Genomic DNA, 19,046 nt, shown 5'->3' with positions numbered 1-19,046 from the left:
CATTGATATACGCCCATAATCTATTTCTTTTGATTACCATTATTATTGTAGTTCCTGTTGATAAAAATATTACTTAAATGAAGCAAATAATATTTAAATAAAACATACAAAGGCATAATAATAATAATAATCGGGTTATTATTGCTACCAACACATCAGACTTTTTTTGCATACACAACCTCGTTGCTATCATTAGAGTGTCACCAAGAGGCGAGGACAGTGCAGGGGAAATAACATACATATACCGAAATGGAATGCTCGCTGTGGTAGCCTCCCCTTAATATAAATTTAAAAAAAAAAAAAAAAAAAAAAAAAAAAAAGTCGGCTTCTATTTACACTACTTAGAACTTCCACCAATAGAATTAAATAAAATATTTACTAGATTTATTTCATGCACAGCATTAAATACCTTTTAAATAATAAAGGTTTACACCTTCAAGCCATGAGGTAGACGTCTCATGCAGCAGAAAGATCATGTGACATATGCTACAAATTTTGATTGGCTAAAATGCATTTACGTTGAACCTTGGCTTAGCAAAGATGGTCGCCGGGGAAGGACTGCTGACGTTCCCTCCAAATTGTTAATTTTGACTATCACTGTTACCAGCACTGCATTTGGATCGAAGGTTTAGTAGTGCAAGTGAAATTACAATTTTAAAAAGCATTCTTTACAAATCCATCTTTATCTGTGGAGCGGAAGTTAACTGCAAACCTTTCCTTTGTGCCGGGCTCAGTGCAGGTACGTTGTTATTTTAAGACGCGCTTTGGATTCTATTTCCTGTCGTCTGCACCGGACATGACTTCGTTAGCAGAAGAATTTCTAAGCAAGAGGCGAGAACGAAAGCCTAACTTTTCTGATGCCGAAATCGGCATTATTCTGGAAGGAGTGTGCGAGCATAAGGATGTTCTTAGTCACCAAGAAAACAGCATAACATTAAATAAACAGAAAATGGACGTTTACAATCAGATTACAACAAAGGTGAATCGTGTAACTGCCGCTGAGTACGGAGGCAGCGTACTTCGAACTCCAAAAGAAGTGAAGAAGAAGTGGATGGAGTTGAAGTTTACAGCTCTCAAAATTCATAACTCAGCAGTTGATACGGACACCGAACAAAAACACGTCCCCAAAGAGAGCCCACATACCCAACTTGTTTTGGACATTCTTTCAGGCAAAGCCAGGAGTGGTACTACTGATTTTCAGCTGGGCTATAACTCGAGCAACCGATCATGCCCGGGTAAAGTAGGGGACAGTGAATCCGATTTACCCGTCTCTCTTTCAAGCTTTCCATCGGCTGATGATTCAGAAAACAGTGAGTGTATAGTAAGTGATGGTGAATCGTCTATTGACAACAAGCATCAACAAAATTTACCTGTGGTTAAACATTCTAAAAATAAGGAAGAACAAACCCTAGAAAATCCAGCATCAGAAGACCAAGACCTTAATACACCTTCCTCGGAAACTGAAAATATAATTAGCGATGTATTTAGCCATTTGGAAATTGAAACTTTGCTCAGAGAGGTCAACAAGCATAGAAGCATTCTCCTAAATGGTGATCAGCAAAGTGCAAGTGGCAAACAGCAACATAAAGTGACATGGGAACTTATTACTGAAAGCGTTAGAAAGGCTTCTAAAACTGGAATACTTCCTACAATATCTCAGATTCAAAGATTGTGGAGGGAGCTAAAATGTCAAGCTTGTAAAGAGCTGAAGGCATCCAGAAATGATAAAACACTGGATGGTAAAGCACACATCTGGCCTCGTTATACTGATCAGGTTTTGGCAATTTTAGATGGTAACTGTGATGATATATCTGATGTTCAGGGACTTGACTTTGAAACAATGATGAGCCTGGATGCTTCCAGTGAACAGGAGCTGAGTCTACCACAACAGCCTGACCGCTATGTGCTTGCCACATCAGAAGATCAGCTTGAGCGAAAGAGACGGACTAGAAAACCCAATTTTACTGAGGCTGAAGTGTCTTGCATGTTGGATGAAATTCCCAGGCACTACAGAATACTTCTTTCTACTCCAAGGACTGGTAACATTCTTCGTCTGAAACAGAAGAGGTGGCAGATGATTGCAGAGAGGGTCAGCAAGGTGAGTGATTCAGGTGTGAGAAGGTCATGGAGAGAAGTCAGGAAGAAGTTCAAGGCATTATGCACCTTTGCACAGGCAAACAAGAACTCCAAGCAGAGTGATAACCCCTCCTATTTATCTTGTAGCAAAGATTCTAAATTCTTTCAGCGTGTTTTGGAAATCCAGGCTGTGGCATCTATTGGTGTAACTCCTCCGGAAATGGAAGATTTTGACAGTGTTGAAATGGAGGTTGAAAAAGAAAGACAGAAAATGGAAATGGAAGATTTTGACAGTGTTGAAATAGAGGTTGAAAAAGAAAGACAGACAGAAACCCTTTTGAAACGTAGGCGGGAAAGAAAGAAAAATTTTACCAATGATGACATTAAACATCTTATTGAAGAATGCTGCAAACACAGATCTGCACTTGTGGTCAAGGAGAGAGACGAATTGACGAATCGAAGAAGGAACCAAGCATGGAGAATTATCACTGAAACAGTTAACAAAAAAATGAAAGGTGTGCGACGAACTGCTAAAGAACTGAAGAAAAAGTTCATGGACATGAAGTTTGCTGTAGTGCAGTATACAAACTGTGATGAGTCTGAAAGTGATGCTCCTTGGAGGAAACCTCCTCCCTACTTTTCACAGCTCGTAACCTTTCTTTCCCCAAGCAAAGAGGATACTCAAGGCCTTGGTAATGAAAATTACTGTGATCTTGAAAATGAATTTATTATAGCTGCCAATGAAGACAAATCTTCTACTGACAACACATCAAGTGTTGATAACTCTGCGAATGATGACAGAACCAGTGATGACTGTGATCATAGCAGCCAAGATGCTACTGTCAGTGGAACTGTAGAAGGGACAGATGCTTTGTCACTGCAGCAATCCTCACACCATTGGGAATCTCCATTGGAACATTATTCTGGAAAGAAAAAAAGGAACAGGAAGCCCAACTTCACAGCACAAGAAATAGCTTGCATCCTTGACGTGTGGAATGCAAACAGAGAATTGCTTTCGCAAAAACACTCTAACATGGCTGTTGTTTCTGAAAAGTATAAGATATTTCAGATGATGGCAGACAAAGTAAATCAAAGTTCTGATTCAAATACTGTTCGCACAGCTCTGGAGGTAAAAAAGAAATGGAAGCATTTAAAATTTGTTGCTGTCAAAGCATGGCTAGCTCGTCAAGATGCTATTTCTAAGGGCAAGAAGCCGCCAAAGAAAGTACCATTTATGAACAGAATTGTGGAGAATATCAGTGGAGAAAGCATGCTTGATCATGATCAAGGTAAATCTTTTGCTATGGTACACATTTATACTTAATGTTGTTGCAGACAATTGTATGCATTTTAATTTGAAAAATGAATAGATACAATTTAGGAACAAATCAACAATAATGTTAGAAAGATCTCCAAAACTGTATCGAGATTCAATATTCTTTATTAATCTGTCACCCTCTAAGGGGTATCGAGATATTAAAAAAATATATATGTGCATATTCACACACATTTTTGTATATCTTTATATACAGTATCTCTCACTTACACCTACAACACATTTTAATAAGTGCAAAAGAAGTCTGCATGATATTTCATGGTTGAGCGATGCAGCTTATTAATCATTGGATCATTTTTGATTGCTTTGTACTTGCCATATATAGGTAGAATTCATTGAAAAATGGTAGAAAAAAGGCTCATTTTTTCCTATGTTTTTTTTTTATATTATTAGATGACAAAAGTACTGAGGATTCTGACAGTGATATTGGGACAAGAGCAGAGAGGGCAAAAAAAGACCATGGAGCTATGGTGAAGCGTCACATGAAAAGATTGTCTGATATTGTAAGTACAGTGATCAGTGCATGTATACATGTGTACAATGTTAAAGTTGTTCAACTTGGTAATGTAAATGATGTGAAAGAAGTTTTGCTGTCTAATCATATTTCCTTTCTATATTTGATCTACAGCATGTTTCACATTTCTTCTAGTAGCTAAATTAAGACATTTTCTAGCCGTATTTAGCAATGCACATTTTAGGTATTTAACTGGTGATAATATTGGAAATGCATGTGATGTTTGATAACAAGGAATTGTAAATCAAGTGTGTATATGTTAGAGACATCACTGTAGCCAGTTAATATGCTTAATGTCAGAGCAAGTCTCTGGTTCATGGGTTGTCTATTCTGTGACTAAAACTTTTCCTGCCCATCCAAGGTACCTGATTATTCAATGAAGGAAGATGAAAGGGGAAGGAATAGCATGCTTTCCACATGTCAATCCAGCATTATTAGCCTCTGCAATTCACTGTCTCTGTGATCATTAGGCTTTATTTTTTAGCTATCCATAGACTTCAGGAATAGACCTCTGTGTGTGTGTGTGAGAGATCATGCATGTGCCATCACTTACAACATAAGTCATCCACATCTTCTCATCCTTTCTATATTCTTATTAAATTAAAGGAACATTGAGATTTCATTGTGCTTTCCGTATTCATCCTTTCTACATTCTTATTGAATAAATGGTTTATTTAGATGACACTGTGCTTGCTGTATTTAATAAAGTAACCATAGCTTTCCTTTAGTTTGCATTCATGTCAAAAATGTGTAAAAATATTGTATTTTGCAAACCAAAAGCAGATTTGCCAGAATATTTTGTTATTTCATAGTGCGAAAAACTGAGAGCATGTGGAGTCAGAGCTGGAGCTATAATTATCGAGCCCAATGGCATCATGTCCTGTGGTGAAGAAGCAACTAGAATTTCAAAACTTCCAGAAGTGGCTGCAGTAATTTGTGAGTTATATCCCAGAATTTTATAAATATTTTTTATAAGCATTTTTGGCAGTTACTAGAATTTGTTTAAAATTATTTTATACATAAAAAATATCATTGTATTTTTGATTTAAATTATTTTAGACATTTATTGACCATTATTTCTTTGAAAAAAAAAAAATTTTTTTCTTTTGCAGCTGGTCTTCCATGTGCGACAGAACCCCAGACAGATGAGTCGGTTGTTTGTGGAGGATGGAGATATACTTCATTAGAAAAAGTGAGGGAACACCCAGTCACTTTGGCGGTGGAATCAAAGGAAGAGAATGACTTTAAAGATGGCAGCAGTGGAGAGGATATCCCCAAAGTAGAACTTGCTGCCAAGCTGTTGGTGAAATCAGATGAAGAAGGCAGTGAAGAGTTTGATGACAACAGATCAAGTGATGAAGACTGCAAAAAACACATTTTAAGCCAGAATGTCAGCATGACAAGAACAGACGATCAGGAGTTGATTTTGGATGTTAAAGAAAAGTTGAGACTATTATTGCAGTAAGTGTCTAGTTTTCTGTTGCAGCACATTAATCATTGGCAAGGCCCCACTGGTGTAAGGTTTTCACACCAATTTAAGAAAACTGTGCAAAGCATTAATGATATTAACTTATCTGACATTTGAGTTTTGTTTCTAATACCTGTTTCTTTGTAAGGTATGCAGAACTGCTCATAAAAAAGTTTTAAGTAAGCATACATTTACACAACAAAATGCATTGAACGCATCTTTCTATTGATATAGAGTGCCAGATTTCAGATGGGAGATTTTCGTTAAAACTGTCTTGGTTGTTATTTGTTATTGAGTGGGAAACTATCTAAATCCCTTATAAATGGACCGGTGGTGTTCTTGACATTCTAATTAAGCTTTCTTGATGAATTTGTTTGCCAGTTCTTGTATATTAATTCTTACAGTTATGTTCTTGTTGCACGTATGTAGGAATAGACCCATGTCAATGGAGGAGGAACTAACGGATAGTCAGCACATGCCCACAGAAGAAAAAGGTACACATTTGTTTGGGGGACTTTTGCTCTAAGTGAAAAGAGAGTTTTGTAACCTGTTAACTGGCTACCCTTGTGCAAATGACTGAACTTGTCAACATTTTGATTTCTTATATCTGCATCTAAGACTTAAAAAATATGTCCAAGATTTTTTTCTCTTATATTAGTAATGCAAGAGCATTTACAAATTGTAAATTGATGTTGTGAATTTAAAGGTATATAGTGTCTTAAGATATATGAAGTGTATGATGTATTATTTTTTTAATATAATGGCAAAATCTTTGTACAGATCAGAAAAATGTTGCGACGCCACCTAAAGAGATGGAAACTAATATTGCTACAAGCCTCAGCGACATTGATCACTGCACCATTACAGTAAATATATGATTTCAATAATACTGAACTTTAGTAAATTTGTTTTAACAAACTAAATGCTTCTTTTCATTATTTTGTATGTTATTGTTTTCAATGGGGAAGGTAGAAGTTCAGATCAGTCTTTAGTTTTTTTTCTTGTTTTCTTTGATGTACAGGTTAAAACTGAGAAGGAAATGAACTATATCTGCGGGTGGTGTAATAAAATGTTTCTTGAATTATCATCCTTCATGCTACATACCCAGCAAGAAAAGTATCTTCGAGTCTGCTGTAGTAAATGTGACAGCAAATTCTGTGATTTGCTGGATCTGAGGCAGCACGAGGCTAGTGCTCATGAAAAACTGCCACCTGAACCAGGAGAGAAAAATCCAATAGTTGTGCTTGTGAGTGTTTTTTTCACTCTTTATCTAATTCTTTCCCTTGGCTTGTAGCCAGCACCTAGAGTGAATGCCATTTAACCCTCTTAGCACGATGGGCCATGATTGTGGCTTTGTTGGGAAGCATGGGAAAGGTGATTTTCATTATTTTTAATGAAAAGTTCAAGTTTTCTCCTTTCAAAAAATGTAAAGGTTTCTTGGTCTAATGTTTACCTCAGAGCAGCAATAATAAACAAACTTCACTCACTGTAGTCTTCAGTCTTCAGTTATAAGGCAATCATGGTAATGTTACATTTTTTTGTCGTGCTAAGGGGGCAAAGATTCATATAATAACATCCATCACTACATAATTTTGGTGAAATAGAAACTGGAATTAAATTATTTATGGCAGAAAAATAATTATCTGATGAAAATTACTAAAGAGTGATTTTACATGTGTGCATGACATTTGGCTACTGATCTGGAAAAGGCAGTAATTTTCTGTTCTAGGAGAAACTGTCTGAAAGTACCATCAGTACAGCAACAAACTGTCAGGATCCTTCACCTCAACCATCAAGGCAGGGCAGATTTGGCTGCAGTGAGTGTGGCTTGTGCTTCTTGAAAATGGATATCTTGCTTCAACATCGGCGGACACACACACAGGAACGCCCTTTTGGATGCACACTTTGTGATTTGCGGTTTAAGTTAGAGGTAATTATTTTTTATGCTTAGAAGAGTTCAGAAGCTTATTGTCTTTTAATTTTAAATTTTATTCATAAAATTAATTATTTTTCTCTTTTTATTAAGTCAGTACCAGAACAAAATAAATCACAGATGTTAAAGACACAGTCTGTTTGTGCTGCATCCATGGAAGTATACATACATTGATGTGTGCAGACATTTTTTACTTTGTATTTATATAATACAAGGACTGATTTGTAGGTGTAATTAAAATTAGGTGAGATTTTATTTCTTTGGTATGGTTTTGTATAGAGTTAGGTTTCGAAGACCTATAACTTGCTGGGCTTTATTGAATTGATGCAACTTACAATGTCATTAAGGTACCTTAAAGGATAGTCATAAGGCCAAACAAGACCACCTTACATCACATAAATTGCTGCAAGTATAAGTTCCTGGCATCCTATGAGTGTGGCATTTGTGCTTTGTGCAGAGTCATGAGTTTCATGTTCTCGATTGCCTGGATTCTCCTCTCTGTATCAATCAGAGCTGTTGCTTTTGTGATCCTGATGCTGACATCTGTCATGGAGCTGCTATCTTTGGAGAGGGTGGATCCTAAGTACTTAGAGCTGCTTACCTGTTGTATTAAGCAGGGGTGAAAATCAGGAACAATGTATATTAGCTTCATTTGAAGTTATCTGTGTCTTAGAAGAGAGCACTTCTTTAGCATCAAGTTTTCTTTATATGTTAACTGTATCCTGCAACTTTTAATTTTTTCCTACCAGGCAACCCTTGATGCCCACAAAAAAATGCATGCCAACCAACATCCCATACAACTGTCATGTATGTGGTCAGCAGTGCAATACAGGTGCAGAACTAGTGTTACACAAACAAGACCAAGGTTGTGCCAAGGTCTATCTTCCCCGCAGTGAGGAAGATGATGCAGATCCTGAAAAGGTGAATATCAGTTGTGCTAGGTCTGTTGCGATAAAACATATCAGAATAACAGGAAATCTTTAACCAATCACAGTTATTTTGGAATAATTTATTTTTAGGCATTTCTTGTTTTATATTTTGTGTACCTCTCTATAGATATTTCACGATTTAAAAAAAGTATTTTTGTGTAGGTTCTTTGTGCTGGGGGCTTCATTATCTGATTAGGAATTTTTTCAAACTCAGATAAATATTGGATCTGTTTTGTTGAGTTTTGCATGCTAATGTTGTAGATTTTGGATATAAAAGTATGTGATGTATGAAGGTTTATATTTCGCCCTTTTTTCATGCATATATTAACATATATATACATATGCAACAGTAGGTTACGGAATAGTCTTGATTTGCTTGGGTTTACATGCTAGAAATTTCATTTAAATGTTGTTAGACAAGTAGCCAAATTATAATCAGGTATGAAATGTTCTTATTTTATAGCAAAAGATAAAGAATAGAGGATCTACCAGCCTGCTACCTGAGCGCCGCTTTTCGTGTGGCATCTGTGGAAAGCGTTTTCTCAAGGCTGGTCACCTTGGACAACACTTACGACTCCACACTGGGTCCAAGCCATTCAGTTGTGATCAATGTAATGCTACATTCACACAGCATGGTGGTTTGTTACTCCACAAAAAAACAAAACATCATCCAGTGCAAGACGTGGTAAGTGGGTCAGAGAGGAGCTATGTGTGTGTGAGAGAGAGAAAGTGAACTTCAAATAGCTGAAGAGGCATGTGGCTTCAAGTAGTGCAAAATCTTTGTTTAAGTGCCTTTCATTCATTACATGATGTTTATACACATAATCATCAAGCAATTAACTTCTGTTTGCAACATAGAACCCTTCAAAAATCAGTATACATGCCTGGTGTATTACAGGAAACACCAGTGAATGTCATCTAGGGAAGACTCATACATTATATTAAAAAATATATTTGTATACCTCATTATGCATACTTCAACATAAGCATATTTTTTTGTGTTTGCGTGAAATAAGTACAAGGTCCAAAAATAAACAGACTCTTAGAAATCAGAGTGTATTTCTTTTTTATTTACTTGTTTTCTTTACTGGTGTACTCTGTACTAAATTGAATGCTAAAGAAGAAGGTGATATTTAATTTTCTCAGGCTGATGTGAAAAGTTCAGACTTACAGCCAGGTCAGAGTTATCTTGAAGATGTTGGTGATGATGACTGCATTATAATTCAAGAATCCGAGGAAGATAGTTCTCAGCTGACCTCACAAGATGATGATCAGGTACAGATAATGAACAAAATGAGAAAGGTTAAAGCAGCTATGGTTGGACTCCTGGAGAGTGAATGTGAAGGGGTTAACAGTTCCTTGGGCAGGGTGTCTGAAAGGTGGAGTCAGACTATCTCCTTTTGTTTCCTTTACTTTCACTGGTTAATGAAGTATCCATTTCTTCTGGAGGCAGGAAGAGAATTTCAGCTACATTTCAGCAGGCCCAAATCCATAACCTACATTGAAGTTTAGTTTGCTTACCACCAAAATATGTAGCCTCCCCAGAGTAAGAATATAAAAGAAAAGTTTAAAGACTTTATAATCAAACAGAAGTAATGTACTTGATAGTAAATTTAGTTTCTCATTACTATTTTTGTTTGGGGTCAAGTAATACTTGTCAGTTCATTTGAGTCTGCTTTTGTGGGATCTGCGTAATTCTGCACTTCATATTTTTGTGGACAATGTGTTACTCTACAGTTGAAAGAAACATTCAACAATGGTGTGGATGTGCGTACTCGTCGATATGGCTGTGAGTTTTGTGGGAAACGCTTTTATACCTCTTCTCATCTCCGACAACATGTTCGTATCCACACAGGTAAGCATGTTTTTGAGCTTATATTTAGATGAATGACATAACTGTTTATTGAAATTTTGTAATCTCTAAATGTTTAGAAAAGCATCATCAGGACACAATTGTTCCAATAGTTCTGATAGGGGTGAATCAGTTTAAAATTTTTCTCCACATAACACAGACGCCTATGTAAGAGATGTTGGTCTAAAAATATAGAGATACTAATTATTTTCAAAGCATTGTTTGTTGTATAGTGGGGGTGGGTGTGTATTAATGTAAGGATAAATAAAAAATTAATAAAAAAAAAATCATGCAAGGTGTTTCTTTAATAAATTTCAGTAGCAATTTTACATTGGTTGCATTCAAGTGCCTTTTACATTGCTCCTTAGTGCTTTCACTAAAACAATTACTGTTGGTGTCATGAAAAAGACTTTTAGTATTGATGGAAGAACTGTGAATGTTTTCTAGCTAGTTTTGGTTTATTGCTTTAGGTGAACGACCATTTAAATGTGACATCTGTGGGTTCCGTTTCACACAATCAACAAGTCTAACCATCCATAAGAGAAAGCATACAGGCGAGAGGCCATATTCTTGTGACCTTTGTGGCTACTCGTTCTACTGCTCAAGTGATGTGCTGTCCCACAAGAAGAAAAGGCATGGCCTGGCCACAGCAAAGCGAGAAGCCGAGGTTGGTAAAGAAGAAAGAATAAATGTGTTGTTGACTAAAGTGGGGTTTAGAATTATCAATGTTACTTTTTCTCACTTGAGGTTTGCATTTTTTTCAGATATCAGTAGACATAGGCGATATAAAACTAAACTAAAATTTAGCCTCCAAAATCCATCTGTTAATTATCTTCTATGATTCGCACCTGCGATCGGTAAGTGCTGATTACAGATGTGTGATAACCATTGTTATAATTTTTATAGTAACCACAGAGTTTGTGGACAACAAGAGTTTCATGCAACCTGTTGGCTGTCAGGTTCTTCAGTTACCCTATTCCCATTGTATGGCCCCTAATTTTGTCCAGTTGATTAATTTACCACCAAAATTATCATCTGCATATCTATAGATTAAATAGTAGACACAAGCGTGACAACTGGGATATACGAATTAAAATGATCCTCTGTTTTTCACTTGTCTCTTACTGCTTCATTTAAACATTTCTTAGTAAATAATTTTTGACATCTTTCTCATTTCAGCAAGGAGACAAATATCGTTGCGACCTATGCGGCCAGGTCTTTCCAGATACAACTCGTTTGAAAGTGCATACTCGAAAGCACACAGGTGAGAAGCCATTCGCATGTGATCTGTGTGATAGGAAATTCAGTGAAAAGCACAACCTGCTGCGGCACAGAGACCGGCATCTTGGAATAAAAGCTTTTCAGTGTGAAGTTTGTGGAGCAAAGTTCACAGAGAAAGGCAACTTGAAAGTCCACATGCGCTACCACACTGGTGAAAAGCCATTTAAGTGTGAGTTTTGTGGTGAAGCATTTTATGTCACAAGTACATTGAAAATCCACCGCAGAAAGCACACAGGCGAGCGACCTTTTCTGTGCGACCTGTGTGGGGCTGCCTTTACCCAGGGTTCCAAGCTGCGGAGTCATCGCAGGAAGCATACAGGCGAGAAACCGTACAAGTGCCAAGAATGTGGGGAGACGTTCAAGGAAAAGCAACAGCTTAACATTCACAACAGGAAGCACACTGGGGAACAACCATACAGGTGTTCTGTCTGTGGCAAGGCCACCCAAAAGGCCAGCCACCTGGCTGTCCACATGCGTCTGCACACGGGAGAGAGACCCTACAAATGTGAGGTGTGCGGTGAGAGTTTTGCACGGTCTGATGTTCTGAAACTGCACATGAGAAAGCACTCATCGGATCCCCAGTCTTTTGGTCAGATATCGATGTCGGATCATGCGTCCAGTGGCTTGGAGTTGGTGCTTCCTGGTACTCAGGTTGATCTGCCTCCACATACAGCTGTCCCTTCAGGCTACTCCCAGCTGTAGCCAGTGATGAATCTGTGTAGAAAACTGCAAGGTAGAGTTATCGAAAACACTGTTCATTTTCCTGGAATTCAGGTTATGCGACATGTCATTTATTGTTAACAATGAAAGCATGCTTTAGCCAAGGTTCCTTGAATTATTGATTGTACCAGTAGATTAAAGTTCTAGACTTATAGAGAAGCACTGGATCAGTGTCTTGTTTTCTCAGCCTGTATTTTTTTTTAACTGATCTGCAACTGAGAGTTAATGTTACATCAACAGGCATTGTGAGTATGTTGTGTGCACATTTCTTGATATCTCAAAGGATCGGGTATCAGTTTGCATAAGTTTTCAGACTTTCTAAAATTCAGTTCTGTGTCATACATTTATGTAATCTAAGAGCATGTGCAGGTTAACATTGATGTTTTATTAAACAAAATTAATTTTTTTTTAGTTTTTATGGGTTCAGGGGTATGTTTTTCCTTGTAAATATTTAAAAAATAACTTCTTTATTATTTAGTATAACTTGTTTGCACTTCAAGAAACATAAAATGACATTGATGAAACTATTTCTTTGCTTTATAATACTGATAGAGGAGAACAGTTTTAAAATCCTTTTTATCATATGGGGGAACCCCATAAGACCAAGAGTTGTGTTTCTCTATAAGAAGTATGTGTGTAATGGAGGGTTTTAAGACCAATCATGCATTGTTACTTGAATAAAAAAAAAATCCTTGCTTGGAGGCATGTTAGCTTGTAAATATGATTATTGACTACAGCATATGAGCTCTCAAAAATTTCTGCTGAAATATTTTCAACTATCCTGGTATATTTGTTGGACTTGGGCATAACCATGGGAAATAAATATTTTGCGTTCAAAGTGTAGGTCATTTTTTTTTTTTCAGTGGGAGTTACAGTATGTCTTTTGAAGGAAGTATAGTCTGGGAAGGTTGTTTGGTGAGGAAAATAAGGTTGTCATAATGCTTTTGAAAAAGTCATTTACCTTTGAAGCTGAATTTAGTTCAAAAAGGACGAAAGTGAACTGGGGCATCACAATATCACAATCTGTGGCAGATGTATCTCTGATGCAGCTCTGGTGTGGTATTGAATAGAATCTACTTGGTAGGGGCGACAGAATACCACACTGAAAGTGACTGTCAGCCAGAGAGTCCTGTTGGCCTCACATGTAGTCTGTTTCTGAATACATTCTAGCTCTAGATCATACGAGTGTAAAACTAACGGTTGCCTCGCCATTTGTAAAGGTCGCGGTTTGGCAAGAGAAAAATTCTCCCATACAGGAACACGAGCACAACTCAAAGGACAGGCCACCTTGGAAGAAACAGTGGCCAACCACTGGACAGGATTACAAGAGACCTGGAAGACTGCCTCTACACACATTCTGGGAAAAAAAGGAAAACATCACAAGGAATGGCTGACTCTAAGGACCTGGCAAAAGATAGAAGAAAAAAAGAGCTGAAGCAGAAGATTAACCAATGTCAAGACCAGCAGTAAAAAGAAGAGCTCAGAGCAAACTACTGGAAGATAAACAGAGCAGTGAAGAAGAGTGCAAGAGGCGACAAGAGACAGTTCACACACAGGATGGTAGAAGAGGCAGAACAAGCAGCTGGGCAAAATAACACAAAGAGACTATACGAAATTACAAGAATTCTGTCAGGAAGGAAAAACACCAATGCATGCAGACCAATAAAGAATGAGAATAGCATCGTCATCACCGGGGATGCAGAACAAAGTTCACGATGGGTGAAACATTTTGATGAAATACTAACCGACCACCACCAACAACCACTTTGGACATTGCCCAGCTGCAGAACAGCTCCAAGTAAATACCAACCGCCAACCAAGGCAGAAATCATCAAAGCCATCAAGTCCTTGAATTCTGGTAAGGCGGCAGGCCCAGATGGCATTCCTGCAGTGGCACCAAGGCAGACCCAACAGCCGCAGCGGAGATGCTACATCCCTGCTGCAGAAAATTAGGGAACAGGAGAAGTTCCAGCAGAGTGGAAGCTTGGCTACCTAGTAAAGTTACCCAAAAAGGTGACCTGACACAGTGCAGTAATTGGCGAGGGATTACGCTGTTGTCCATTCCTAGCAAGGTGCTGACCAGAATCATCCTGGAGCGACTGAAGAATGTCCTAGACAAGAGACTGAGGCAAGAACAGGCAGGCTTTTGGCAGGGAAAATCATGCACAAACCATGAACATCAAAAAAGACGGAGGTAATGCGGGTCAACAAGCGAGAAGCCCTGCTCCAACTACATGGAGAATGTATTACAGAGTCTGACCGTTTCACCTACCTTGGCAGCATAGTCAGCATCATCATCATCATCATTCCTTGTTACTCCTCAAGGAGCATAGGGCCGCAACAACACCTCGCCAGCGAACCCGGTTTTGGGCAGCCCCCCTCAGTTGGGCCCATGTGGTTCCGGCAGCCTTTGCCTCACTCTCTACTGATCTTCTCCAAGTCTGTTTTGGCCTCCCAACTTTTCTCTTCCCCTGCGGGTTCCAGTCAAGTGCCTGCCTGGCAATGGTGTCAGCCGGTTTGCGCAGGGTGTGTCCTATCCAGCCCCACTTGCGCTTTTTGATGTCTTGACTAGTGGCATTCTGGTTAGTTCTTTCCCACAGGCTGCTGTTGGAGATCCTCTCAGGCCATCTTATTCTCAAAATATGGCGAAGGCATCGGTTGGTGAAGGTCTGGAGCTTGTTGTTTGTCACTCTCAAAGTTTCAGAGCCATACAGTAGGACTGCCTTCACATTGGTGTTAAATATGCGGGTCTTGCTGCGAAGGGATAATGCTCGGGAGTTCCAGATGGGGCGCGGACTTTTGAAAGCATGCCTGGCCTTGTTTATGCGGCTTCTGATGTCTTCGTCCGCTCCACCATCCTTGCTGACGATGCTCCCCAGATATGTGAAGCGGTCTGTTTCTAGGATGTTCTCTCCTTGAAGTTGAATTGGAAGTTCCTGCTTGTTGTTGAATTTCATCACTTCGGTCTTCTTTTTGTTGATCTTGAAGCCGGTCTTTTCTGCTTCCTCTGCTAGCTTGCTCAGTTTGGTTTGTGCACGCTGCTGCCGATGAGATAGGAGACTGATGTCATCTGCAAAGTCCAGGTCTTCTAGCTGTTTAGTGAAGGTCCACTGGATACCGGTGTTGTTGTCTTGGGTCGTCTTACGCATAACCCAGTCTATGACCATCAGGAAGATTGTCGGTGATAATATGCAACCCTGTCTTACACCAGTCTTCATTACAAAAGGTTTAGTGAGTTTGCCATTATGGATAACTTGGCAGGATGAGTCTTCATACAATCCCTGGACGATGTTTATGAATTTAGGCGGAATACCATAGTGGTTCATCAGTCTCCAGATGACGTCCCTGTCTACACTGTCGAAGGCCTTCTCAAAGTCCACAAAGGTTATATAAAGGGAGGATTGCCATTCGATGGACTGTTCTATGATGATACAAGGGTTGCAATATGGTCAGTGCATGATTTGTCTTGGCGAAACCCTGCTTGTTCTGGTCTCATTCTCATGTCTAGTGCCTTCTTCAGTCTCTCTAGTATTATCCTTGTCAGGACTTTGCTGGGGATGGACAGCAGCATGATTCACCGCCAGTTGTTGCACTGGGACAGGTCTCCTTTCTTTGGAAGTTTGACCAGGTGGCCTAATTTCCAGTCTGCTGGGATTAGCTCTTGTTCCCAGATCTTGTGTAGGAGGGGCTGTAAAATTGTTGCTTTTGTTTCTGGGTCTGCCTTTAATGCTTCTGGAGGTATGCCATCCGGGCCTGCTGCTTTGCCATTTTTCATGCTTTTGATAGCTTTGATGATTTCTGTCTTAGTGGGAGGGCTGGTGTTGACGTGAAGTTGTGCAGTTGCTGGTGGTATGTCAGGTAAGGATGGTGGATGAGGTCTATTCAGCATCTCTTCGAAGTACTCCATCCGGCGGTCTCTTTGCTCTGCATCATTTGTTATGGTCTTGCCGTTTTTGTCTTTCACTGGCTTGTTTGAGTTTACGCTCTTGCCTGACAGAGTTCGTGTTATTTCATATAATCTCTTCATGTTTCCCTGTGTGGCTGCTGTCTTTGCTTCCTCTGTTAGTTCATGGGTGAAGCGTCTCTTGTCCTCCCTTGCCGACCTCTTCACTTGGCGGTTGGCTTCCCAGTATTTCGCTCTGAGACCTTGTTTCTCTTGCTGGTCTTGGCACTGGTTGAGCTTCTGTTTCAGTCCCTTTCTTGATTCAATCTTTGCCCAGGTCTCTTGGGTCATCCATTCCTTATGTTTTCTTTCCCTCTTTCCTAGAACATCTGTACAGGTTGACTTCCAAATTCTTTTGAGTGTTGACCAGTGTTCTTCCACAGATTCTTCCGCCAATCCTGAAAGGGCCTCATACTTATTCTTAATTTCACAGTTATAAATTTCCCGTGTCTCCTTGTTCTTGAAGTACTGGGTATTGAACTTGTGATGTGGTCTGCCTGCTGTATCAATGAAGGACTTCAGCTTGATCTTGAAGACTGCTATTAGAAGCTGGTGGTCTGAAGCAGCATCTGCTCCTCCTCTCACTCTGACATCTTGGAGACTCCTTCTCCACCTTCGACCAACTGTTATATGGTCGATCTGGTTTTCCGTTTGGCCATCCGGGGAAGTCCACGTTGTTTTGTGTATATTCTTGTGTGGAAATACAGTGCCACCAATGACATGGTCGTTGAAAGCGCAGAAGTCTATGAAGAGCTCCCCGTTTTCATTGCAGGTGCCGAGGCCATGTCTTCCCATGATGAGCTCCCTGTTGGTGTTGTCATCTCCCACTTTGGCATTTAGGTCTCCCATAATGATCTTCAGATCTCTTCTTGGTGTGCGGTCAAGAAGAGACTGCAGGGAGTTATAGAATTCTTCTTTTTCCTCTTCATCTGCGGCATTTGTTGGTGCATAGCATTGGATGATGGTAGTCTTCCTTCCTTTAGCATTGAATCTTGCAGACATGAGCCGTGGTGAAACTGGCTCCCAGGCCATCAGCGACTTTGTTGCCTCTGTTGACATCAGCAGTGCTACTCCCTGGGTATGGTCGTGGTCCAGGTCTTTGTGGCCAGAGAAAATGATGGTTTCCCCTGATGTTAGTCTGGTCTGGCCACTTCCATTCCATCTGGTTTCACATAACCCGAGGACCGTGATATTGTATCTTCTCATTTTCTCTCGCCACTTGAGCTGATTTGCCACTTTCATAGAGGGTTCTGATATTCCAGGTCCCTATCCTGGTTCTTGCCTTGGTCGTCAGAAGATGAGTCGGCATGCTGGCTTCCCTAGGGCTTTCACCAGCCTGCGTCACAAGCTCTTCTGGAGAGGAATCTTCCCGACCAGGCCCCTGTTGCGATATTGTTGCAGTTTCTGTAACAGTTTATGTTTTACTTGAATGGGTTGTTAACCCATAGCAAAACCCCCAACCTGGAGGACCAGGGTGCAACATTTTAGTCTGGCCTCTACCCTGACAGACCTGTTCGGCTTGGTTGGACCTGCCAGGAGCACAAGGCTCCCGCCGACATAGCTCTGTGGGTCGACGAGGCACAAAAGTCACCACACCACTACAAGGTAAGTTGCACCAGTTGTAGACTTCCTTTTACTACTCCAACCGACAGAGCAAACATGTAGCAAATGTAGCCAGTCATATAGCCAATTAAACACACCTGGCAGTTCACATATCAATCGCCATGTTTGTACATATTATAATTTCTCTGTCTGCCTTTTATCTCTTTGTTTTGAATTTATGTATCTTTTAAATTTCTGCTACGTAGTCCCAGAGCTCGATGTCAAACAACACAACTCTTGCTTTTTCTGTTGCCCTCATCAATAAAGATTTGTCATTTATCTACACATATAGGCTACAAATAGGACGATCTCAGTTATTGCAGTTTCCCGAAAATGGAGAAGAAATTGTCTTTCCTGTCTCCTGGCTCGTTTGGTGTTCAAGATAACTAAAGCAGTTCATTTTATTTGAAAGCAAAGGACAGTTGAAGAGGTTTTGCCTCTTAATTTGTAGAAATTGACTTTGTAAAGTGTGAAATGCATGCATTCAGGTAAGATTTATTTGGTCAAGAGTATGTTTCGTGGTTGGTTATTGTATTTGTTGTTGTTAAGTAACATGTTGCCATTCTGATCAGCGACACTTGTGAACAATGTCTGTAGGGTTGTTGTCCCTTTGACAGAAGCAGGGACAACAAGGACTGCAAACCCTTCACGCTCATTACTTTCAGTCTCTCCCAAGCTGCAGTGTTTAACCATCCACATGTTCCTACTTGAACATATCCCATAATAGTGCACGGTACTCGCTTTTTAATCATTATACGCTGCCTTATTATAACAAGAAATTCTTACATTTAAAAAAATTCCTAAGGCAGATATGTCAAGGAATTTCTGTTTGTTTTGGTTGTGCATTCTTTAGTAAACACTTTCAATTTTCTCTTAAGAAAGAACGCCCCTGTCCATAAAATTTGAAAGATAATTAGCATTGTCTGCAATCGTTTCCTACTTTTAAGTTTCTTTTGTAAACTGAAGAAATTTAAAGACGGCCTACTAAGATGGAGTAGTTATGATTATTTGTTTGATCAGCAAGAGAAAAGTGTTTCTCGCTCTCTCTTGATATTTACAAAATAGTCTGCAGTTTATGTTACATTTGTTCATTTGTTTGTCTTGGTGTGTACACAATTATTATTATGTTACCGGTGTTTTTGTGTGTGTGTGTGTGTGTGTGCATACATTAGGTTAGCTTGTTTCATGTTAAGAACTTTATTATTTTACCTTGTTGTGAATTTTGCATTAGGACACATTAGTGATTTCTATTGGTTAGGTGTGTCGTACGCCGAGCGAGCTCTTGATGGTCTTTGCCACCCGGGGTAGAAATCTTTGAAGCATTGTGTTCCGGCCACTTGACGAGCTCTAGAAACTTCAGCTCGTGTCTCTTCACCATCTGCGTTGCTATGG

At 39.5% G+C, this 19,046-nt stretch overlaps 2 protein-coding genes across 3 annotated transcripts; both read left to right on the top strand.

Annotated features, from left to right (window-relative positions):
- Window positions 1-344: 344 nt before the first annotated feature.
- LOC112568438 lies at window positions 345-8,855 on the top strand. 2 transcript variants are annotated; one of them, XM_025245741.1, is made up of 11 exons: window positions 345-2,326; window positions 2,384-3,365; window positions 3,806-3,915; window positions 4,739-4,862; window positions 5,039-5,387; window positions 5,824-5,888; window positions 6,175-6,260; window positions 6,416-6,640; window positions 7,124-7,324; window positions 8,077-8,248; window positions 8,720-8,855. In XM_025245741.1, exons 1-10 carry the CDS (start codon window positions 797-799, stop codon window positions 8,221-8,223), a joined length of 3,819 nt encoding a protein of 1,272 aa, XP_025101526.1. In that variant the 5' UTR covers window positions 345-796; the 3' UTR covers window positions 8,224-8,248; window positions 8,720-8,855. The 2 variants fall into 2 exon arrangements, with proteins under 2 accessions (XP_025101526.1, XP_025101525.1); XM_025245740.1 differs by having other exon boundaries at window positions 349-3,365.
- A 33-nt stretch (window positions 8,856-8,888) lies between these two features.
- Window positions 8,889-12,091, top strand: LOC112567556 (oocyte zinc finger protein XlCOF6.1-like). Its single transcript, XM_025244252.1, has 5 exons — window positions 8,889-8,894; window positions 9,403-9,531; window positions 9,994-10,111; window positions 10,579-10,775; window positions 11,288-12,091. The coding sequence occupies exons 1-5, from the start codon at window positions 8,889-8,891 to the stop codon at window positions 12,089-12,091; spliced, it is 1,254 nt and encodes a 417-aa protein (XP_025100037.1).
- Window positions 12,092-19,046: the final 6,955 nt, after the last annotated feature.

This window comes from Pomacea canaliculata, linkage group LG7, assembly GCF_003073045.1.
Source record: "Pomacea canaliculata isolate SZHN2017 linkage group LG7, ASM307304v1, whole genome shotgun sequence".
In the NCBI taxonomy this organism is placed as follows: Eukaryota; Metazoa; Mollusca; class Gastropoda; order Architaenioglossa; family Ampullariidae; genus Pomacea; species Pomacea canaliculata.
Note: the sequence above shows the minus strand (reverse complement) of the source record. Positions and strands in the feature narration are given on the sequence as shown.